The sequence below is a fragment of the Notothenia rossii genome, assembly GCF_949606895.1.
Source record: "Notothenia rossii genome assembly, chromosome: 3".
Lineage (NCBI taxonomy): Eukaryota > Metazoa > Chordata > Actinopteri > Perciformes > Nototheniidae > Notothenia > Notothenia rossii.
In genome coordinates, this window is record NC_136901.1 from 30,277,308 (window position 1) to 30,301,855 (window position 24,548).

Here is a 24,548-nt window from a genome sequence, read left to right on the forward strand (position 1 = left end):
ATCGTCTGCTCTATGATGTCTCTTTGACTGCTCTAACATGAAGTGCTCTCTGTGTCCATGTCTGCAGAAGGCCTTTCCCGACTACCATGGCAGTGAGACTGTGTGATGTAGCTTCACTGCTAAGAAGTGGCTCGTGGGCTCCAGAGCCGTGGAATGGGGTCTGTGGCTCTTCTCTTTTAAACATGAATTCATTTTGATTAATGGTGTACCATTCATCAAAATGAATTCATGTTCAAGGCATTTGGGGGTTCGTGAATGGTTCCTGTTTTTATGTAAGGACTAATCTCTGGGTGTTTGTGTCTAGTAGTGAGGGCTTTATGGCTTTTTTAAATATGGTGTGATTATCTGCTCTGTTAACAAATGTTAATGGCTGCACATCTATAGGCTTGCATGTAACTGCAAAAGAGGGATTTCACCTGTGGTAGCACCACATAATGTCATATTTCACGTTTGCATGTCAAACTTCCTGCGGGTATTTATTCTAAAAACACACATTTAGATAATTGAAGAGCCTGCCTGACTTCTTTGGGAAATGTAAAGGCTTGTAATGCTAACCCAAATGATGATTATACGGTGGCCGAAAAGGGCAAACACCCTACAACGGCCCTAAATATTTCCATTAGGAAATGTTCTGAGCCGTTTGCACCTGTTGGCCACCGTACATTAGTTCACAACACAATGTGAGTTGCATGAAGAATCTTTGACTTTTTTTCTTGAATGTCTTGAAGTTAAAAATAGTAGGGATGTAACGATATACCGAATATCGCGGTATCGCGGTAAATAAACTTCCCAATACCGTCGTGAGACTGACAAAATCTACCGCGATTTAAAAACAATTATAATTAAAAAAATATATATATTTTCTTTTTTTTAAACACTTATTTTTTTTTAAACCTTTATTTATGCAGGTGGTCCCATTGAGATCATCAATCTCTTTTTCAAGGGAGACCTGTCCAACATGGCAGCAAGTAGGTTACAACATGAACATAAAACAACAGATAATGCACCTCGCGGGAGCGCGCACAGCGTAAAGCAAAACCTCCCAGACATGTATTGATCTGTACTGCAAAGTAAGGTTTGGAAACTATATCATTTCCTTTTGGAGGGCATGCATAACACGGCATAACACCAGAGCCTCGCTGCGGAGAAACGTTGGCGCTGTTCCGAGTTTGTTCTAATCTGTTAAAATGACATACTGCTTTCAGATTTTTCCGTCATTGTTAAATAAAATATTCGGTTAACGCGACCACTGCTGTCCCAGCAACATCAGTACCAAGCAAGAGAGTTTTTTCCAGAGCAGGGGATATTGTAAATGCCCAAACACCCCAGCTTATAAATACCTGGAAATGTGGACATTCTCATATTCCTAAAAACCTGTCTGATGATGCTGAGTGAGTTTGGGTTGAGTTACTTGAAAAACTAAAGTGAAACTTGATTTATTGTATTGCAGGGTCTGATTATTAGCTTGTTTATTTGTGAGATGCAGTGGCACAAAGAAAATTCCTACTTTGTTTGGTAGTACTAGTAGGTACCAAAACACTGGTTTTCTTGTTCCAGTCTGTTACTGTCACTTTGTTTTTGACACTTTAAAATACTGCTATCCTACTAAAATGCTGTACAAATCAGATGTATTATGTAATAAAGAAACATTTTCCGAGTAAAAAAATGTTTATTGAAAAAAGAAAACGTGAATTTTTCCCCCCCCCTTTATTATTCAATATCGCGATAAATACCGTACCGTGGACTTGTTAACGCGATATTATCGTACCGTGAGTTTTGGGTATCGTTACATCCCTACATTTCAAAGATTCCTCTCTCTAAGTGTTTCTGTCTTCTTTGCATTTAATTGTGACTTTGCTTCCTGTCTCTGCAGCAGGTTATAGCTGCCATGGAGACACAGCTTTCCAACGGGCCGACGTGCAACAACACAAGTAACGGGCCGAGCACCATCTCCAACAACTGCTCCTCCCCGGTGGAGTCGGGCAGCATGGAGGACAGTAAAACGAACCTAATCGTGAACTACCTTCCTCAGAACATGACGCAGGAGGAACTCAAGAGCCTGTTCGGCAGCATCGGAGAAATCGAGTCCTGCAAGCTAGTTCGAGACAAAATCACAGGTAACACAAATGTTCTCAGATGCTGTGGGCTATGAATGGGTCTGCTGCATCGTTTTCACCATGTTTTTATAAAATAAATGGCATGCAAATTGAAGCTAGAGCTCTAATATAATCAATTAATCATCTCAGGGGGAGTTCACGGGAATTTTACGAGACAGGAACACATTTTTTCCGATGTATTTTGATGTTGCATGAATGCAGCATTTGATATTTTGCAATATAGAGTTTTTTCCTGCACCATCACTGTGCATCTCTTTGTTGAGAATGTTATAAACTTGCTTTACATTGCAGGTTCATAACGACTGTTTTTAAATGCTAAATACATGCCTTAATATGTGGCAATAGGCTAGTGCCATAAGCTAAATAAATACAAAATGACGCAATTTGAAGTGGGTACTACTCAGAGGGTAGTAACCACTTTCATTGGTTTGGACTCCAAAAACCTTAGTTTCAGAGTTTCAATTAAATGAAAAAGGCTATATACATGTGTTTATGTGTAGTAGAAGAGCATTTAAAACCCTACCTGTGTCACACATAGTATCATTAAAGTTTACTTTGAAAAGAAAAGTCTGCCAGTTTCTTAACTAGACATGGGTATATGATCCTCAGTAAAACAATTAAGTACTAATTAACCTTTAGGTTAACATCTGTAAGACGATATTTAATGTCTTTTGGAGTTTAACAGTTAAGGTTTGTACTGAACTGTTTGTAAACTGCGTGTTTTATAACACAAAAAGCGTTGGGTCAGGACCAATGCAGTCTCGCTAATTGACTTTACTTGATCGTTGTTGTTGGTTTGGAATTGCACTTAATGTGGCAGACCCTCCATATGAACTCGCTAACGGACAAGGGTGTAGGGATTGGTTTGGTATTGGGCCGATACTTGAGGCTGCAGAATGTTTTCATGAAGGTTTCCTCCTCGGCCTTTGTCCATCTGCTTCTTTATCACAGTCTGACGTTGCTTTTTAAAGGATGTAAACACATCTGACTCGTTTTAAGATTAAGATGACCTTGTTGTTTTATTTTAGAGGTGTCAGTTGTCGGGAGCAGTTGGGGGTTCGGTGCCCCAGTGAACTGGCACCTCCAACCATCAGGCCACACGCTTTATTTCTGGTCTGATGGAGACTTAAACCAGCCTACCTTCAATTCCCAAGCCAAGTCCCTACAGACTGAGCTACTGTACAGACTGAGCTACTGCCGCCGGTTTAGTCCAGAAACATCAGCATTAAGAATAAGGGTCTCTACATTGAACAGAGGGTTCATTGTCTTGGTTATGACGCTTCATTGTTGTCATTATGTCAAATGTCATAATGCTCGAGGCCTTGCACACATATGTTTCTCTGCTGGCCTCTCTTACCTATGCACTTTCAGGCTTTCTCTGAGAAGCATTTATATTAAAGGTGAATTTTTAGTAAATAACCTGCAAAGTATGGGTGTAACGGTATACGTACCCGTACCAAAATTATTCGGTACGGGCCCTTCGGTTCGGTACACGTGTGTACCGAAGTGTACCGAACGAATATAACGTTAAACCTAAAAATTTGAGAACGTGAAGTTCGTGAACAACTTTTAGGAAGTAATCTCAGCCGCTGCGTCGCAGCATTCAGAGTAATTTGCTCACATTGGGTTCAACGCGTCATAGAGCGAGCAAGTTATTTCATTGGACGAGAGGCATACTATGAGAGCTGGTCACAGGGATGCGTTCAAATGTAGTCAGTAATTTGAGGAACTGTCGAAATGGCGAACGCAGATAAAGTTCAGCTCGAAAATCCTCCCGCATCATTGAAGTCTCCGGTTTGGGAACATTTTGGTTTCACAGTTACGTACAAGGATGACGGACAAAGACAGGTGGACCGAACCAAAGCTGTTTGTCGGCATTGTTCAACTCAAATTGGTTACGCGGCTGGCAATACATCAAACTTGCACACTCATTTGAAAAGGCTTCACCCGAACGTGAATATCACCGGTACCAAAAGAAAAAAGGACTGAAGTGCAAACCCAACTCCCAATAGCATTTAAGACTCCACCACTCGCAAAAAGTTCAGACCGAGCCAAAGCTATTACAAACGCCAAATATCCTTATGTTGCCATGTTAGCAAAGCGCTACCTGTCTGTATCTGCTATCCCTGTCCCTAGCGAGAGGGTGTTCTCCACAGCAGGAGACATTGTCAGCAGATCTGCCCTTTCGGCAAGCAATGTGGACAAGTTAATTTTTCTTTAAAAAAACATGAAAATACAATGACAAGCAAGTCATTATGTCAAACTGGCTGCTGCTGTACTGTACAGTTCAAATACAGATTATTTCAGTTCATCGAAAGGCTGCTCCTTAATGTTTATTTTATTATATTTTGTATTTATTTGAGTGAATATTCACAGTTTAATAATAGTTAAAAAACTAATGTTTTGTGAGTACTAGCACAGTAAAGTTCAAATACAAATTATTTCAGTTCATCGAAACACTGCACCTTAATGTTTATTTTATTATATTTTGTATTTATTTGAGTGAATACATTATTCACAGTTTAATAATAAAAAATAAAAATTATTCTGCTGTACCGAAAACGTACCGAACTGAACCGTGACCTAAAAACCGAGGTACGTACCGAACCGAAATGTTTGTGAACCGTTACACCCCTACTGCAAAGGAATAGCTTCTCTTTATGTATTTACTGAATACATACGAGGATGAAAGTGTATGGGGCTCTAGGGAGTAGTGTTGTGACGATACCAACATTTTGGTTTCGATACCGATACCAAGTCAAGAATTGCAATTCCGATTATTTTTTGATACTTTTCTTAAAAAAAGGGAAACAGTCTTAAATGTAATTATTGTGCTTTATTTCACACCGGAACCATAACACAAACTTTTAAACAATGAGAACATTAAATAAAATAAATGACAAGTATTCGTATTAAATAAAATTAATACATTTCTTACAGACAGGCCTCGTGGTGTCCGTAGGCTTACCCTCACTGTCAGAGATATAGCTAAAATACTTCCAAATTTCGCTTCTGGCTTCTTTTTTGTCAACAAGCCGAGGCGCAGCGGCAGTTGCACTCCTCATTGCAGCCATGCTTCTCGTTTTCTCACATGCTCTGGCAGCTAGCGCGTGCGCGAGAGAGGGGAGGGACTGCAGGCACGGCTGCAGTGCAGGGATTGGAAGCAGAGCGCTGAACACACACGGCTCTTATTAAAACAGCGCTTTCTCACCGGAGTACTTTTCCCCGCCATTCTTAAAGTACCGATACTAATGAAACGGAGGAATCGTAACGTTTTTAGCGGCAGGGTATCTCGGTACCTTTCAAGTATCGGTACACCGTGCAACACTATTAGGGAGTTTCTGTGGCTATGCAGCCACAATTCTGTGTGCTGGAGTGAAAGATGGGCTGAATTGGCAGGTAATGATGGTTTAAAATGATTGTACATGGGATGCATATTAACAGGAGTAGTGTGAGGGATTTAAGTGAAAGGAGATCAAGTAAACAAGCAGTTAGAAATCAGGCTGCTGCAAGGAAAAGACTAGTACACCTTTCAACGCGAATCAGCAGTAATCAGCTTGGAAACAGTTGTACAGGTGCATTATGGGTGTTCCCATGCTACCTTGTGTGTCAGACTCTGCAGAGTTTAATAAAACTGCTTAATGTCTGGGAAGTTAATGCAGACCTGCATATTTTATGATCATTTCTAGATTGCATATTTTTACAGAAAGAAACAAGTAATAGTAAAACAGTGGAAGCTTCTGATTGGATTATCGAATGTCTGAATGCAGATGGTGTGTGTGTGGCTCTTAGAAATGCCGCTCCCTGACTTTAGAAGATTCCTATGCATTAAACGAATGGATTTTAATGCAGATATTTTAAGAGCCTCCACCTGAAAGGTATTGACATGTTGAAATAATGGATAGATGATCGCAGTAACCAGCAGAATTGGGGCGTGAAAAACTGACTTTGAACTCAGTTAGGTAAAAAAAATTCTGTTAATTTAATTCAGAGCCTGAGTGCTTCCTGAGGCTGGCTGCTCTGACTTCACATGAAACGTTCTCCCTGCAGACGCTTGCTCTGTCTCTGCGTTTTCAGGGCTGTGGATTTAAGCCAGCCAACATCTGGGTGCTGCATCAGATGTTGAGTAATTACGGAGAGTTCCTCGCTGCATCATCTCCGTTGTCTTCCTCCCACTACCGGCTGCTCTGTATCCCAGCAGGAGGCCTCTCCACCTGAAGACAGCTCACAGAAAGTACTTTGTTTCATAGGAGGAGTCAGAGCTTCATAAAGTGTCATTTCACCCTCACATATGCTTCTGAGGTGCAAAGTGAACTTTAGTTTATGAACTTCTCTTGCTCACATCAGAGATAGTCACGCTAGTTATTAAGCCTGGAGGCATGAAGTACGGTGGCCAATGGGTGCAAACGCGCTACAACGACCCAGAACATTTCCATTTAGAGAAATGCGCTGCAGCTTTAGCAACGATGCAAATATAAAAACTTGATGAAACATGCGCAGCCTTTACTAAAAGCACTGAAGTAATGACCTTAGAAAAAACAATATATACATTTGCTCTGCTTCTCTGTTTGAATTCTTATTAATTGTAACATATTTGGACATTTGAACAAATCACCTCTCAAGAAGCACATTTTTCTTCTTTTTGATATAAAGAGAAACTAGTTAAAATGTTTGGGAGTGATTGACATGTTTGCACCTTGATCTGGTCTCTGGACATGCCTTGATGTGAATCTGACCCAGATTTCCTCTCATATCAAGTTTTTATCACGAGTTTTCTCTGTGCTGTATTAATATGCTAAAGCAGCTTGAGCTGCTGAACTTGACCGCACTGGAATTGCAGAGAGACCCAGAGAGTGGGCGGAGGAAATTGAATTGTCTCTTTGCACATAGAGAGTGGGTGTCAATCTATTGTACATTTAGAGGTAATCTGCAGAGGGAGGGGAACACACTGTGAGAAGCAGAGCAATTGCTGTCATTTTTAATTTAAGACATGTTTGTGAAAGGGTTGTTTAGAGGATTTATTCTATAAAAAACCTGCAGACGGACCTGACCTGCTGTTTCCTTCACCTGCTGCCAAATAACCAAAACCCACTGACTACATGATGCCGTTAGGTTTAACAATACAGAGCCGCAGGGATTTCTGTGGTGGACCCTGAAGGCAGCATCTTCCTGCTTCAATGGGACTTTTCTATTGGATTATGGATTATTGCAGAAAATAATATCTGTGGCAATATTTGTGTTACTTCCAGGTTTTGTTCAGCAGGATAATCTCCACACATTATCACCACTTATGGTTCCTGAAGTAAGAAGCTAATATTAGGCTATAAAGGAACTACAGCACGGTCACATGACGTCACATCACCACTGCTAAGCTAAAGGCTGCTAAAGTTGAGCATGATGATGCTTTGTACTCATTTAGGCACTTGTTAGCAACTGCTGTTTTTAAATTCACCAGTTAAGATACATCAGTTAAATACATTAACTGTATCTTATGTTGCTTCAGCTTGTGTTAACAACAGACCTTATTTCCGGCTCACAAGTCATGTTAAGTTTTTTGGACTTGTATTGCCGAGTTATGTCAGGGTTTTAGGTAGGGATGCTCCGATCGATCTGCCACCGATCCTTATCGGCCGATATTCACTCTCTGCCGATCGATCGGTGCTCTCTATAAAGGCCGATCGGGAGAGCCGATCACATGACGTAAAATACATGACACTTTTCTCTGTGTGCGGCAAAACAAGCTCGCCAAAATGGCTTCACCAGTCTGGCAGTATTTTAGGGTGTCTGAAAAAGACAGTGAAATAGCGGTATGCAAAGTGTGTGAAGAAAAAATTCTGCAGCTCCGCCCGCTGTGACGGAGAGAGAGAGAGAGAGAGAGAGAGAGAGAGAGAGAGAGAGAGGAGAGAGAGAGAGAGAGAGAGAGAGAGAGAGAGGAGAGAGAGAGAGAGAGAGAGAGAGAGAGAGAGAGAGAGAGAGAGAGAGAGAGAGAGAGAGAGAGAGAGAGAGAGAGAGAGAGAGAGAGAGAGAGAGAGAGAGAGAGAGAGAGAGAGAGAGAGAGAGAGAGAGAGAGAGAGAGAGAGAGAGAGAGAGAGAGAGAGAGAGAGAGAGAGACTTATTATCCGAAGTTAATGTAAACTTGAATAATGCAGTCAATTTGAATGTAATAATGATGTTGTTTGTGGAAGCGCCAGTGAATGAGCGCCAATAACTGAGTTTTAAACATCACTTTTTAATGGAAGATCCCCATAGGCCCCGCCCACTCGATCGGATCGGCCGATACTGATATCGGTTTTACTTTGTGTTGCAGGACAGAGCCTCGGCTACGGGTTTGTGAACTACGTGGACCCGAAGGACGCAGAGAAAGCCATCAACACCTTAAACGGCTTGAGACTCCAGACCAAAACCATCAAGGTGAGAAGTAGTGTATCATTAATTTATTCCTCTCTCTGAAATCTGTTCTGCAGAATCTGAGACATGCCGCTCACTCTGGAGTCAAACATAATGAAGCTGGAGGAATGTGTGGGGGGGGGGGAACCTATTGTTAATCTGGGCACACTCTGCGCTGCCTCACCTCAAGTAGAGCAGAACTGTTTCTATGGTAGCATGTGCTGTGCAGGGAGGTGGCTGCCATTAGCATTCATCAGGCGGTGTGGAAAATCGTCTGCAGGATTCATACCATGTGATATCTTTTACCAGGAGTTAGTCATATTCCTTCTCCACACGGCCATGGCCATGTCTGTAATGGAGAGTTGATGTTTGAATAGCTGCAGATCTGTGAGCTGCACGCCTGATTATTCCTGAATCTGACTCTTAAATATGGTACTGGCAGCTGAAGATGAGGCGTGTTATGAACCATACCGAACACATCTTCCGCTGCTCATCTCTTCATCATCTCTTCTGAAAGCCGAGCATGGAAACATTTTCTAACATATTTCACTCATCCTTAATTCTCCTGCTGCTCTGTGAGAAGTGAGGAGGAGTTGAAGCGTTAGCAAGTATTAGCATCAGATAAAGGTGAGGCTGAGTGCCTCCACTGTGTCAGAATAAAATCGATCTGAGAGTACAAAAGGGAAGTCCTTTAAAATGCTTAAAGGAGCCCTATTGTGCTTTCTTTGGTGTTCCCTTTCCTGTAGTGTTTTGTATAGGTGGTTTTAGGGATGGGTACCGAGCCCCGGGGCTGAATTATTAATTTATTAATTATTAAAGACTGTGGTACCGTTAAGCTTCGACGTTATCTGTATTTTTATCGGTACTGGAGACATCTAAAAAATATGTATTATGTATTATGCTACATAAGAAGAATACTGTTAAAGGACCGGATCGATAAGCGGTATCGATAAAAGTAGTTGTACTGTTAAAACCTTAACGATACCCATCCCTAGGTGGTTGAGCATGTAAATGGTCTAAATTCCCAAAGCTCCTGCAGAGAGAGTTTGTCTTCTTCTGGCAGAGGACCTTCTTTGAACATTAAAGTATATACACATCACAGTAGAGGCACAGAATACTAATATACTGATACTGATTATAATACTTTCTCTTTAAAAAAGACAATGAGGACTCTGTTAGGAAGGTTGTTAAAAAATATATCACCAAAATGTGCCCTTAAATTTGTCAAAAAGTTTTAAAAAGTGTCCTCATTTAAGTGAAGAATTTTAAGCATGAGTTATTTAAAAATGTTTGGATTTTTTTTGTTTTTCTTCAAATTTGGCACAAATGTGAACTGATTTAGATTCAATCGACAATGTAAGGCATGTTTATTTATTTATATACAATACATTTCAAAGCAAGGCACTTTAAAGTGCTTTACATTTAGGGCTGCTCGATTATGGAAAAAATCATAATCACGATTATTTTTGTCAATATTGATATCACGATTATTAAATACGATTATTCATTGACTTCAAAAACATCTTTAAAACAATAATAATAATAATTTGAACAGTTGATTACCCTGAACTTTAAGTATAATTCAACTGAGAAAACAATCAAAACAATAAGTAAAACAAATTATACATTTAAATCCACATTTAAAGGTGGGGTAGGTAAGTTTGAGAAACCGGCTCAACAATTTTTGTTATATTCCATGGAATGCTCTTAACATCCCGATAGCAATGAATATCTGAAGTGCTTTGACAAAAGATCCATAAAAAAATGTCATCTGTAGAAGCCGTAGTACTGTAAAAAGCACGACCAATCATCTGAACCGGCCCGGCTAAAATAACTGGATGGCCTACCTGCCTGTCAGCCTTCCATCTGTGCACAAACTTATCTCGTGCCCTCATTGGTCATGTGCGCGTTCGTGTGTGTTGGAGGAGGGGCTCTGTAAGGAAGTGGCAGATTTGTTCCGGCTGTGTATTCTCTTAACGCACTCGAGCTGGTTTCTCCAAAATGACCTACCCCACCTTTAAATAAATAATATAAAAAATAATAAATACCAATAAAGATCAACAAATATTTTGGAGCGCACTTCCACAACCTACTAAACATATATAAATATGATAACTAATGTCACTCACAACCTGTAATGTTTAATTATACTGCTACACGCAGTACTCTTATTTTGGTAACCCCTTATCCGGAAACCGGAAGTAGCTAAGAGGCTCCGGTTTGACGAGGTTAGTAAAAGTTGACTAGAGACCGGAGCATTGAGTACCGGAGAATAAAGCAACTAAAGCTTCCCTTGTAACGTGTTTATGTGGATTTATTAAACAGACTGCAAGTCATAACACAAACTGGCCGAGAGGGCTTTTAGGGAGCAAAATGCAGCAACAATAATCGTTTTATTTCGTTATCGTTGCAAGCCAAAATCGTAATCAAGATTAAAATAAGATTAATTGCATAGCCCTACTTTACATATATAACATATGAATACAGTGCAACGGAAAACATTGTAAAATGACATTTATAGCGTTAAAAAGCCAAGAGGAAAATACAAAAAATACTCAAATAAATGAAAATCGGTGCAGTCTAAGACATATGGGGTTATTTGATTTAATAGAGAGGTGTATAAACATGCATTCTAACCATGTTCTATGTTATATACATTTCATTGCAGTATTTCTGTTTCATCAGAGTCGATGATGTATTGATCTGCAGGACGACTGTGGCTTTATGGACAGATGTTGATTGATGCTGCATATTTCTGAAGCTCTGCACACATCTCCTGCCTTCAGAGCGTTATGATATTTAATAATCCGCCTCGCCGGCGCCGCTCTGTCTGTAGAGATGATGCATTTATTTCTAAATGAGAGCTGTCTGCACGGCGCTGATGCTGCATCCATCTCTGTCAGATACACACGGAGACACTAATTCCTCTCTGTCCCATTTACATGACGTATCAATACAGAGCTGCAGTGATGTGGTATTTCTGTGTTTTGAATGAAAAGCTAACGTTAGATTATAAATGAACTGAAGCACGGTCAAGGCGTTAAGTAGTCTCATTTAGACACTTGTTAGCAACTAGTTTTTATAATCACCAGTGGGGTGTTTCTTGACGGATTGAATGTTGTTAAACTTATTTCACGCTAATCGGCTAAATATAATGGTAAGCGGTCATTGACTTGGATTTTGGAGTGATGCAGGATGTATAGAGGTTTACTGTAGCCAGGTGTAAGAGATTTCACCTGTCAACATTTAGTCATTGTGTTTTAGGAACAGCAAGCACATTTGACTTGAGCTTTATTTGTGCAAATGACATTGTTGTGCAGTTTATTAGAAACAAACAAATCGGACCCATGCTTTTGTTTGCAGGAACTCCATGTTTTACGCTTCACTATCCATCCACGAGTCTCACAGTTTCAAAAACATTTTTCAATACCTGGAGCTAACCGTCATCTAGAACTTTGATTTAGCCAAACTTGACTCTAGGAGAGTAGAGATTTCAAAAATGTCTGTATTAGTCAAACAACAATAAGCCTGTTTTTTAGTAAAAAATCATTTAAAGTTAAACTTAGGTTGCATTATCACATGTACATGCATAACGAGTCATAAAGAGAAAGGCAGTGTTTGAAGGCTGTCTGTTAGAAATGGGTCACAGCATCTGCTCCTTTTCTCAACACATGAGTTATATGTTTATATTGTGTTTAACGTGCACTCTGTAACGTGCGTCATTGCTCTCTGCAGGTGTCGTACGCGCGCCCAAGCTCAGCCTCAATCAGAGACGCTAACCTGTATGTCAGCGGGTTGCCAAAGACGATGACTCAGAAGGAGCTGGAGCAGCTGTTCTCTCAGTTTGGACGCATCATTACCTCACGCATCCTGGTGGACCAGGTGACCGGTGAGTACCCCCCATCTCCTCTCTGCTCTTCCCCACACACCCTGTCACAGCCTGGTTTGGAGGTTGAGGTTGTGTGAGCGCCCCAAAAATACAATTCTCCACTCGAGGTGTTCATCATTCCTCTTACCCTGCACTCCCTGAGGTGAGCCTGATGAAATGTATTCAGAGCTGAAACACTAATAAACACATCATCACCCCTGGGGCCCCTGTCCCTCCCTCAAACATGATGGGATTGCTTCTCTTTATTTCCCAACATGGAGGATTCTGTTAATGCAACAATCTGTGATCAGTCGGTAAGAGGAAACTCTGAAGCTCTGCACAAACATCATATGACTGTACTCCATTCGAGACATGCTCTTATTTTTAAAACTACGAGCAGATTGTTTAAAAGTGAAATGTGCAGCCAGGCGCAGCGTGGAGAGATGGACCTGTGTGACTCTGCTCAGGCTGGTTGGCAGGAAGGGACAAGACTGAGAGAACAAACACATGCAGGGCTGCGAGAGGTAAATGAGACCCAGGAAACATGTGGCTCAGAAATAGCCTTATTTCAAACAAATTGGGAATTATGAAATGAAAAACAGACCATTATTTGTGCAGGGGTTTGTTAAGATGAATTATGTGTGGTAATCATGACCTGTAGTGTTGATATTGTCCCATGCCTATTAGCAGCAGTCGATCATTTCTAGTAAGATGTTCAGTCAAACATTGTTTCTCTTACTTCTTTTTTATTTCTCACCTCTTGGGGACGTCTGCATGTCACGATCTTCGGTCTTGTTTCTCCCTGCTGCCGATGAGCAGGTCACTGCCAACGTTTGTGCTTCTGTCTTCTGGTTTGGTTTTTAGCAGAATTCTTTTTATTTAAGAATCTGGACCACAACATTATTATTCACCAAGAAATGGACAAAATCACCCTGAGTGTATAACTCGTATAACTTAATAGGGCTGCACGATTTTAGCCTCTGCCATTGTATAAGCACAAAATGCTCTGAAAGAGTTTAAGTAGGGTGCAATGGTGACAACATATTTGTTTTATGTGCAGTCTAATCATTATGCACGCACACCCTGCTTAGCTGAAACATGAGTCTCTGTTGAGGTAATGCAACCTGTGCCGTGTTAGAACAGAGACTAGTGGAAAGGGATGCTATGAACTGGAGCCGGGGAGGCACAAGATGAACAGCAATTGGCTGAACTGTCTGTCACCATCACAACAGACAATAGCGCTAATGTTGTTCAGGATCAAATGTTTTGTCCACAATAACCGCAATTTGACTTTTCACCACACCAGGTGGCCCTATACCTCACAATCAGCTAATGCAGCAAAAATCATTGTATTTATGTATTGTAGCTGTTAAAGCTCACTATTAAACTCTGTCTCCTTGTGCAGCCTTTCCACATGTTTTCTGAACGTTTTGGGAAAACACTCCAGATCAGGGTGAAATAAATGTTTTTGTAAATGTCCCCTGCGGCATGTCGTCATGGCTGGTGTGAATTAAGTTGTTTGGATGTTTTTCTCCTCAGGCGTGTCCAGAGGGGTGGGATTCATCCGTTTTGACCGGCGTGTAGAGGCCGAGGAGGCCATCAAGGGTCTTAACTGTCAGAAGCCCCCCGGGGCTGCAGAGCCCATCACAGTGAAGTTCGCCAACAACCCAAGCCAGAAGACGAGCCAGGCGCTGCTGAGCCAGCTATACCAGTCCCCCAACCGCAGGTACCCCGGACCCCTGGCCCATCAGGCACAGCGCTTCAGGTAAAGACAATAACATTGAAGTCTTTGCTGTGCTTCTCCTGCTGTAGAGCTCAAGTTAGTGAACATTAATGTGACCAGGTCTATTGAAATCACTCAAAATTCACTAACGGTTCACTCAATCATGGATTTATGTGAAACACTTGGGTTTTTTGACATATTGTGCTGAGTACTTGCAGAATACATATGGGAAAGATATCATTGGAAATCTTTTTCCCCTTTCCAAAAAAACATTTATCTCAAAATGTGTTTTGGATGAGTTTGTCTCTCAGTGTAGGAAATCGGTGGTGAAAATTGCATATTTCCATGTAGTAGAGTCAGATTATTTGTCCTGCAGCAGAGAACTTTACAGCATTACAACAGCAAAAGTAAAGTGCAGCTAAAAATAAAGCAAGCCCGTAATTAAAATTAAATTGAGTAGCATTTTTTTTAAATTTTAAAGTAAGACTAAGGTGATATTGATGTTCAGTAAAGAGTTTAATGGAGACATGGATTCTTTATATCAGGCACATTACTCATCTGTCATCCTGTAATAATCATTGAAAGTCTTTCTTAATATTGAAATGAATGTGTGTTTTCCCTAGGTTGGACAATCTGCTGAACATGGCGTACGGAGTGAAGAGGTAAATAGATGTTCTTTAATTGATCCTGAGGGAGGTTCAGAGACCGCATGAGGGATAACTCTCTCTGTGATTCAATATGATCAAAGCTAACACGGCAATGTAAATATTCAATATGATACAGAGGAACATGAGTGCATGTTAGAGCAGGAAGAGGCAATGTCATTAAGATGAGCTGCTCCTGTGTCCTCACTTTAAACAGGCTCTTTCCTGCTTTTCGGACTGTTCCCTCATCTGTAGTGTGTTCTATTTGTGCATGTAAATGGTCTGCAAAGGTCCCTCCGGAGGGAGTTTGTCTCCTAATCTCAACCTAAACATTGAGCAGGATAGAGCCTCCTTAAAGGGACAGTTCAGCCCAATACAGTAATGGATTCCTCCTACCTGTGCTGCTTATGCTTTACTAAATGAATCACCACACAACATGCATAGCAATGTTTCTTTGTATGTGTAAGCCCCCGTTACTCGAGGTTAACCACCGTGTCGTTGGGCGCAGTTTTATGCAGAAGCTATTGCTGTTGAGTTTTTAATGTATGTTTGTGTGCAATTACCCTTATTGCAGTTATAGAGTCTTGTCGAGTGTGCCTGTCCATAACGATAAACGCTTCTGACTCAGCATGAGCACAGGTTAAGTCTTAGTGCAGGAAACACTCAAATGTTCATTAGAAAGGAGCCTACTTAATGTCATCAGGCTGAGGCCTACATATGTCCACAGGAACAGCCGAGCTGTATATTTACAGGTGCATGGATACTTGCAAAGCATTTTGTTTACATCCTTGTTTGTTTAAGCAAGCATGGAGGAAAATCAACACACAACAGGCCCATTGGCATTATGGGTATGCGCCACCATGCTGCAGGATATAGACAAGAAACATTATTTATTCAGATGTTAGAAAGTGTGAAAATGACCTCAGGCAAACATACTGATCCTGTTAATCTGATCAGAGGTCATTGAACCAAGATGTGTGATTTTAGAGAGTGATTGTACGTTGCTGTCTGAGAAGAGGACGGTGAGGTGTTTTAATCTTGACACGACGTGGCAACATGTCAGGATTAAAGTGCCCTCTGTGTGTCGACACGACAACAGACAGACTTTCACTGTGTCTTTCTTGCTATTGCACAAAATTGCACACTTGTGTTTCTAGCTCGGCTGAAGGCCTTGATCTAATATGGACAGCGCCGTCCTGTTTTAAACTTTGTTGCATCAGACGTCTGCAGGATTCTTGAGGATGCCAGTTTGACTCAGCTCACTCTGTGAGAGCGAGTTTGATTGAAGTCCAATCCGCTGAGAGCTCAAAGCGCGACAATGCTTGGTGATTTCCATGACGTGTGTGTGCGTCCTCGCTGCTGCAGCACACCTGTCAGGCTGCATGTTCCCGTGAAGCCTAGTGGAGCAGCTAATCTCCTCCGACACCTGCGGCAATAATTTATAGGCTCCATGCAATCACTTTCTCCTGACTGTAGAAACCACATTCCCCAAAAGCTTTTCATCCCACTGTTGGCACAACGGCCGACTGGCACAGGACACGTTCTTCCTGTGTCTGGTTCTGAATAAATGCCTCTGTGTGTTCTGCTGTCTGTACATCACTGCAAACATACTGATCCTGTTCATCTAACTAAGGAAGAAGGGAATGTGGCACATGGTAGTCAAGTTTTATAAAGTGTCATTTGTGATGGAAGAAGTCATTAGGATATTGGTGCACAGGAGCTTCATTCATTTATTGTCATGACATATCTGCAACTGTTTTTGCAAGAAGGCTCGTTTTTCACAGATATGGCAGATGCTCTTAGAGCTGTTAGTTTAGCGTCCGTGCATCCTCTGCAGTCTGTATGATTACTTATAAAAGAATCACTTGCACGTCTAATTGATGAGAAGGTGTTAACACTGAGGGTGAATTCACTAAGAAGTGATGATGTCCGGTCACTAGCAGCAAAGATCCTGTATACCAGCACAAACCTGCTCATCAAGCACTTTTTTTGCACAGGGAAATGAAAGAAGTTTGTATCTTCTGAGGGCTCTGCAGTTTTTTTAAATATGTGCAGATATGACAGTTGGCGCTGTCAGTGCATTCTTTAGTGAGTTCCCCCAGAGGAGTGTGCTCTGCAGGACCGTCACTCTGTCTCCTGTCCTCTGCTGTCTTCAGAGCTGTTTGTGTCCTCGCTGAGTCTCTGCGTCTCTCTCTGTCTCACAGCAGGTTCTCCCCGATGGCTATCGACGGCGTCACCAGCCTGGCGGGCATCAACCTCCCAGGCCACGCTGGGACCGGGTGGTGCATCTTTGTCTACAACCTGGCGCCGGACGCAGACGAGAGCATCCTGTGGCAGATGTTCGGCCCGTTCGGAGCGGTCACCAACGTGAAGGTGATCCGTGACTTCAACACAAACAAGTGTAAAGGATTTGGTTTTGTCACCATGACTAACTACGACGAGGCCGCCGTGGCCATCGCCAGCCTGAACGGATACCGCCTCGGGGACAGAGTGCTGCAAGTCTCGTTCAAAACCAACAAAACACACAAAGCCTAAACCCTCAAGTGTGTTACCATGGGAACGGGAAGATTCACTTTCTACATTAGTAAACACAGCTTTGTAAATCAGTGTTACGAAGGGAAATTTAGCGTCCATTTGTGATTTCTTTTTTTTCTTTTTTTGGCTACGCTTTGAATCTTAATATTCTTTATAAAAAAAACCTTGAGGTGTGAGCTGAGACTCACAGGAGGATGGTGGGTTTGTCTTTTTGTTGCACATTAAGTCTCGTAAAGTTCAGCATTGTGATTTATTTTGTATTTGTGTCCTGAGTTGCCTTCAGGTGCGTTTTGCCTTCAGTGGTTAGCAGTTCTTCTGTTGAACTATTTTTGTAAGTATTCTGTTCATTGTAATTTGAGTTGTTATCGGTCGGCTGCATAATGTTGTAAACTTAATAGATAAAAAGACAAAAAACACACTTCTTAAAGCAGTACCTTGCCAAAGAGCTAAGAACCTCTTTGATGTGGGTTTAAAATGCATCTATTTTTATAAAAAGAACAATTTGGAGACACTTTTTACTGGACCTGGAACAAAATATTTTGACTTTGAGAAATATCTTCATATTGTGAGCTTTTGAACTTTACAGGAAAGTTTGCAGAGGTTGACATTTCTGGGGAGATTTATGATGTAAAAAAAAAACACAAACCTTTTGAGATCTTTGTATTATCTTTAGATTATAGGATCGATAGCTGGGCTGGTTTGTAAAATCTTACACGACCGGCACCTTTGAATCCATTTGGACAAAAATGCTGAGGAAAAAGTGCATGCTAAATTATAACGTGGAGGTATCTTAAAGGTGGGTTGAGTTCTTCATAACGGATCCCTTCAGATGCATCTGAGCCTGCAGCTTCTGCCTCTGAAAACATCACCACTGACGGGGGGTTTTACATGAAGCCAGTGAAGGCAGCAGCCGGTCTGGGGACAGGGCGGAGGATTACTTTGTAAATAAGTCCTTTTTATGTTTATATGTTTATCAGTATTATTTTAGTTTGGACCTCATCGGAAAGTGTGACATTATAGATATCTTTTCTTTTTCTATTATGGAGTATGTAAGGTATTTTAATTTGAGATATTGACTTACTCACAGTTGAACTCTTGATTTAAAATCTGTCGTAGATAGTAAAAGAAAAAAAGACAACTATAGACATGTTTTTGTTTTTTTATATATAAACATTATAGATATATATTTATGTGGTAAAGAATGGATATAAACCACTTTTTTGTTTTCATATTCATATATATGCATATAACCTGTCTTTGGAGTATATTGCTTTATTCACGTGGGGAGTTGTCTGAACACCACACACCCCCTTACTGAGCAGTGTGCTATGCATTATTCTAATTGGTATCTGCAGCTGCTTTTCTATTCCTCTGTGTTTCTATGAAGGACTTGTGACGGGGGCAGATCTGCTGAGTCATGCCGGACCCTCGCTTTTGGACATTTCTTTTTGTAATCTTCCTGATCGTTTGATTGTGCAGAGGGTCCAGCATGAGCTCAGTCCCCCCCCCCCCCCCCCACCACATCTCTTATCTCAATTCTTACTATAAGAATGATTATTTATTTGGAGTTGTATAGTCTGGCTTTGTTCACGTCATTTTTTTCTGGAATAGAATCTCTTTTTGTTGAGTATTTAAGAGGATGTACATGTTATTTACTTTGTGTTTGGATACTTTGGAGTTTTTCCATGTTCAGTACATCAATAAATAAGTTGAAGGGCAAACGCAGCTTTGTGAACGGATTATATTTTCCTCTGCACGCAGAACATGTTTCTGTCCTGTGTTTAGTTCAAGCACCCTAAAGAAATGAGATCACTCCGACGGTCCCTTTGGAACAACATTTCTACTCGTGCCTGATGGATCATCGGTGGTGCTTTTGTTTGCAGCTCGTGCTCTATGCATGCGTTTTGAACACATCTCCATCCTATACGCTTTTTGAAGATTTAAACTTTTAGAAATGCTAACTCTTTTTTTGAATGCAGCGTCTTGCAGGAAGCAGTCAGATATAGAGAATTTCTTTTTGCCTCTTTCCAGTTGTTTCTTTATGCCTTTGAAGTGATCCCCGAATGTGACCCAAGTCACGCCTAGAATCCTTTCCTGCACTTTAAAGCGTCCGCCATATTGATTATGTTATCGTGCATGTTGAAGCTCCTCAAACACATTGTTCCTTAGATGCTGCAGTGAAACAGGGTGAGGGGCTTTCTCTGACTGGTGCTGTGAAATCTCTCTGACTTCTGAATGCTAACAACATGAAGAACAGAATAGCTCTCACTGTGAAGAGGACACCAGATCAATCTGAGTGATGGCTCTGTTCGTCATGTGGTAATAACGTGTTGACATCTGATCAGCTCTTTTCCTCTGCATTCTGCCACCTGTTCTGCCTTTATGTAATGTCATTCAAATATTGTTATTTGAGAAGCTAATACAAAACAAATTGCACTACGCAAATAGATGAAAGGATGCCATTTTGAAGCGATACATTTATGTTTAAATCATTGTGCAGTGTCAGTCAATTGGAAACATTCCCATAAACACTTCATTTGCATAAAGTTAGATATTGAGCCTTAAAACATTTGTGTTGCCAGTTAAATTATGGTTTTATACTACACTACTATTTCAACTGTTTATCGGTCAACAGTTTGTTTCTTTTTCTATGATTTCAATCATTTCCTTGCCAACTATTTTGCTTTCTTCTAGTTGCGACTAATTCAACTATTTTGCTTTCTTCTAGTTACGACTAATTCAACTATTTTGCTTATACATTTCAAATGATCGATTACTTGCAACTTGAGCTAGCGAACTGTAATTGTCCTATTGTTTGCTAGCTAACTAGTCCACACTCTAAACCTTTTATTCTTTCCAAAAGTGCTAAGGTTTCCCAGCTGAAAGTGGATATTCTTTTGATGCTTTACTTGGCGATGTAGTTGATGCTATATTTCACTTTTCTGCACTGGTTTGAATTTCCTCAGGTATGTGGTTATGTCTCGTCTTCTCCTTACCCTACATTTATGTCTGTCCCCCTCCAATAAGATGCCCCCCATGCCGCTGCTGACTGCCCCCCCTTCTCCTGCAGCAGCATGTTCTGGGACACGCTGAATAAAACATAGCGGTACACTCTGTCCACAGCTGCTGATGTCAGCAGCCGCACGTAAACATGTCTGAAGACGCTCCGGCTGCTCCGGTGATTTATGGCCACCCTGATTCTCTATTACTTAGTCTGTATTCATGCACAGATTGAAGTTAATGTTCATGATTGAGCACAAAAGCAAAATGCGTTAGAAGTTGGAACATCAGCACTTTGCATTATAGGGTGGCCCAACACATTTCTATTAGGAGAAATGCACTGCAGCTTCAGACACGATGCAAATTTAAAAACACAAATGTGCCAAAACACACGCACATGAAGAAACATCTTTACGTACTTCACAACACGTCCACAACGTGCTCTTGTTGACGTTCAGGGATTATAAAGTTCCCCTTAAAATGTAAGTTTATTGGCTCATAGTGATCACATGATTTTTTCCGATATTATGTCCAACTTTAGAATTGCTGAATGTCAACAAGCGCTGCGGTCCCAGCTCCGGCATCACTTGGTGTCCCCTGGTTTCCGTTGTGTTTTGAGCTTCTTGCAGCGTTTCATATATGCAGTGCTTTTAGTAAACGGTGTGCATGTGTTGTCAAGTTGGTGAAGATGTTTCTTCATTTGCATGCGTTTGGCACACTTTTGTTTTGGGCTGTTGTAACGCCTGTCTGACACCGCACACTACTTACCAGGTTTAATCCTATGTGACATTTAAAGCTTCATCAAAGTCTGGTCCAACCTGAATTTAGATCAATCACTTGATAATTATCGATTTTTTTCTTTTGTGTACCAATTTCAGTTTTCTTGGAAGTGGCCAAGTAGACCAACAAGATTGCAACTGATGATGACCATGGTGAACTTTTTACTCAGAAAGATGCTCCTGGTGTAATTAATTGACAAATTAATGTGACTGTCCTCAGGAGATTTGTTGATTTGAGAGACATTATTCATGTGGTTTATCATTCTTTGTGCAATTGGTTTTAATGTATTATTAAAAAGGTTCAGGACTAGTGATTTGAGAAATATAGATGGATAATGATATATCTAGCAGGTGTCCTTTTTTCGCCCAATCCGGTATTTAATTTAGTTTTAATCTGAATCATTTTGACGCAGATATCTGGTGTGCACGGCGTGTGGCGCTCCACGCGAGTCTAGCTCAGTAATTCTGGAACAATTAAACATGTAGAGAGGCATCATCTACATGATAAACCACAACGCAGCAGCTTTCATTTGAGACAGAAAATGAGTTGCTTTGAATCATAAAAGCGTAGGATAAACCAGTGTCAACTTGAAACTCATGTCCCAACCACAGTCAGGACGTTTGAATGCATGTTGTGTCTTGCTTGCTGCAGCAGAGAAATGTTAGCGATGCATTAGTTCTGTTTTTGGCGAGTATCACACTGCAGACATATTCACCACGGCCAAGTAGGGTATGTTATGGTTTAGCTTGCACGGATAATATGAGGAGCAAGTCAACGCAGCGTTGGCTTTCTCCTAATTTAAACTTGAAGTCAAATTTCCTCTGTAACTGTAAGGACTTTCTCATGCTGCTAGTGTACCAACAAGTAGCAGTAGCTTAGCTTCCTGTTAACTGTGTCAGTCTCCTTCTTGCTTGACCCTCCAGGTCAGGGAGCATCATGTCACTTAGTGTGTCCCTGCTGAAAGGCTCTTAGCGTCTGAAATGAGAAGTCCTTTAAGCTGATTGTGGTGGAGAGGAAGAGGAGTGCCTCTTGATGTGACTGACTCCTATATGATCCTGTGTTGCGGATAATCCATAAGTGTGTGTGTGTGTGTGTGTGTGTGTGTGTGTGTGTGTGTGTGTGTGTGTGTGTGTGTGTGTGTGTGTGTGTGTGTGTGTGTGTGTGTGTGTGTGTGTGTGTGTGTGTGTGTGTGTGTGTGTGTGTGTGTGTGTGAGAGCTTCCTCCTTCTGCACCTGTCTGTATGAGAGGTGATCAGAGCACTAATTCAGATGAGTGGAAAACAGTGGAATTGATTTAGAGGAGCATGTTGACCCGCCTGAAATTAATTAAACTATGAAGGTCAGAGGAAATCGTTCTGTTTTAGATTCAGCACACGTTGCAGCGGTGCCACACACGATGCTTCTCTTTGCGTTATATCCCTCAAACATCACACACCTCCTGTTCAGCGGTGCACGCGCTACAACATGTCTGGTGATTGGATTTAAGTGAAGTTCTTACATCACAGTGTTTGCAGCTTCTTGTCACACCAGCGCTGAATATCTCCCCCGCATGAGGCCTTGGCACCTCCGCTTCATAATGAGGTGCTGTAGCAAAAAGGGTGAAGATAAGAATAACAGCCTGCACTAATCCAGAACGGGCCGATGAGGTTTTGGGGAAACCGTGTCATTTCTCATTCTCCCGAGCCACGGAGAAATCAGTCTGTACCCCCACGCAAGACGATGAGGGCGTCCTCTGTCCTTCTTTCTCTTAGCTTCTCATGTTGACTCTGGAAATCAGAGAGGAGTTTGTGTGATGGCTAACCAGGATTTCTTAAGGCAGACAGTGTGTTTATGTCTCCAGGCTGGGGGTCAGCAGAACACACAGCACGCAGTTTAGCGTGTCTGTGTTGCATGTGTAAGATGCGTCCTGACAGTCATGCTATGTGAGGTTTGCATCGCTGAGTTTGCAGTGTGCCTGATTTAAGGTTGACCACAGTGCAGCCGGTGGAGATGAGATCTCCTCGCAGTATTTACCCGGGGAGTGATGATGTTTGAAGTCTTTCTGTGAGGGCTGTTTTCTGCTCACACAGACGCTGTGTCCACAGGGAGAGACAGCTCCAGGTCATTGTTTATGGATGATGCGGGCTCCGTGTGTGTCTGAGCACGGCCTTCTGAGTGGAGAGCTTCTGCGTGACTCACACTCACTTACTCAGATTATTGCATGACCCACTCGGGCTGCAGTCAGAGTGGGGACGCTGCTTCCAGACCTGACATTAAAGGCAGCATGCACACTGATAGGAAAAACAGCTTTGTGGTCATTTAGCATCCCTTGGTTGCCATGTTGCATCTGTTAGCAGGCTATGTATTTATTTAGCTTTGCAGTTGTTTAAAGTCTCGGTAGCCATGTGGGTTTCTTTATATGTAGTTTTGCATCCTCCTGTGATTCCGTTGAACTCCTTTTATTCTGTTTTGTAATTGTGTTTTATCACTTAGTACAGCATCAGACACTTTGTGGTTGTTTTGTGTCTTTCTGACCTTTTTTCATCTCAGAAAAGCAGAATATTTTTGCCTAAATCTGAAATAAACAAAGACACCTTTAGAATGAAATCTTTACTAACAAACCAATTTATTTAAATGACTATTCTGAGTGTGTGGTGGCTATTTGAAGCTCAGTATTTCCCTCAGCAGCTCAGCTCCAGAGCTACACATCTCTAAGGAGCTCACTCATTTGCATGGCTGCTTGTCAAACCCTACTGACACCGTTTTAATCATGCCAAGTAAATAAAGGTGCACGGAATTGTTTATTGCTGTGCGAGCGGCAGACTCTGAGCAGCAGCTGTAAATCACAGTCAGAGCAGGAACAGAGATGACTGTAATTGAGTGTACCCAAAATGCATTTCCATATTAAAGCTCTCAGCACGTGCGGGGAGAGGAGCAGCAGCCCTGACTGCAGTACTGTAAATCTGGAGCTGTTTGCGGAGGCTGCCATCTTGGAGCGCTCCGGGAGGGAAACTTGGAGCGGGGCCATTTACCGGCAGCTTGATGAGAGAGCAGCGAGGCGACTTAATTAATACAACATCTCTGAACCCAGAGGCTGCACAGGAGGGAGGAAGAGGAGCAGACAGAGGAGAGGATGTATAGATGTATAGATGTATATTCTGCAGGGATAGGATGCATCGGAGGATTGTTGCTCCTCCAACACGGACACTATTTAAAACTGTAGACTTCTGCATCATTTCTGTGAATTGATGCATGCAGAGACATGGCAGACGTTAACCCTGGCTGAAGCAGCAGCTGTTTCACATCCAGATTTTAGATTGAAACACCTCCAGTGTGTAGGATGTTTTAGACTTTATTAAAAATGCATGATCCGCTACAATACGAGACTGACAGCAGGGGTTCGCTCTAGTGAGAGAAGCTTTCCAAAAACTAAAGACCCACTGCTGCGTTAAACAAGAACCATTGGCCTTTAAAACCTCTTTAACCAAAACACTTCTGATTTGTGGGTTATGTTTC

The 24,548-nt window shown here is 41.6% G+C and overlaps 1 protein-coding gene across 5 annotated transcripts in view; it reads left to right on the plus strand.

Annotated features, from left to right (window-relative positions):
* elavl2 (ELAV like neuron-specific RNA binding protein 2) overlaps window positions 1–17,956 on the plus strand; it is a 31,230-nt gene extending 13,274 nt beyond the window's left edge. For 2 of the 5 annotated variants that reach the window (XM_079668098.1, XM_079668097.1), the window contains exons 2-8: window positions 68–158; window positions 1,877–2,117; window positions 8,425–8,528; window positions 12,240–12,393; window positions 13,912–14,137; window positions 14,719–14,757; window positions 16,944–17,956. In XM_079668098.1, coding sequence (XP_079524224.1) covers window positions 87–158; window positions 1,877–2,117; window positions 8,425–8,528; window positions 12,240–12,393; window positions 13,912–14,137; window positions 14,719–14,757; window positions 16,944–17,274 — 1,167 coding nt within the window. In that variant the 5' untranslated portion in view covers window positions 68–86 and the 3' untranslated portion in view covers window positions 17,275–17,956. Of the gene's footprint in view, window positions 1–67; window positions 159–1,873; window positions 2,118–8,424; window positions 8,529–12,239; window positions 12,394–13,911; window positions 14,138–14,718; window positions 14,758–16,943 lie in introns of all 5 variants that reach the window. The other 3 variants (XM_079668096.1, XM_079668095.1, XM_079668099.1) reach the window with 2 other exon arrangements.
* Window positions 17,957–24,548: the final 6,592 nt, after the last annotated feature.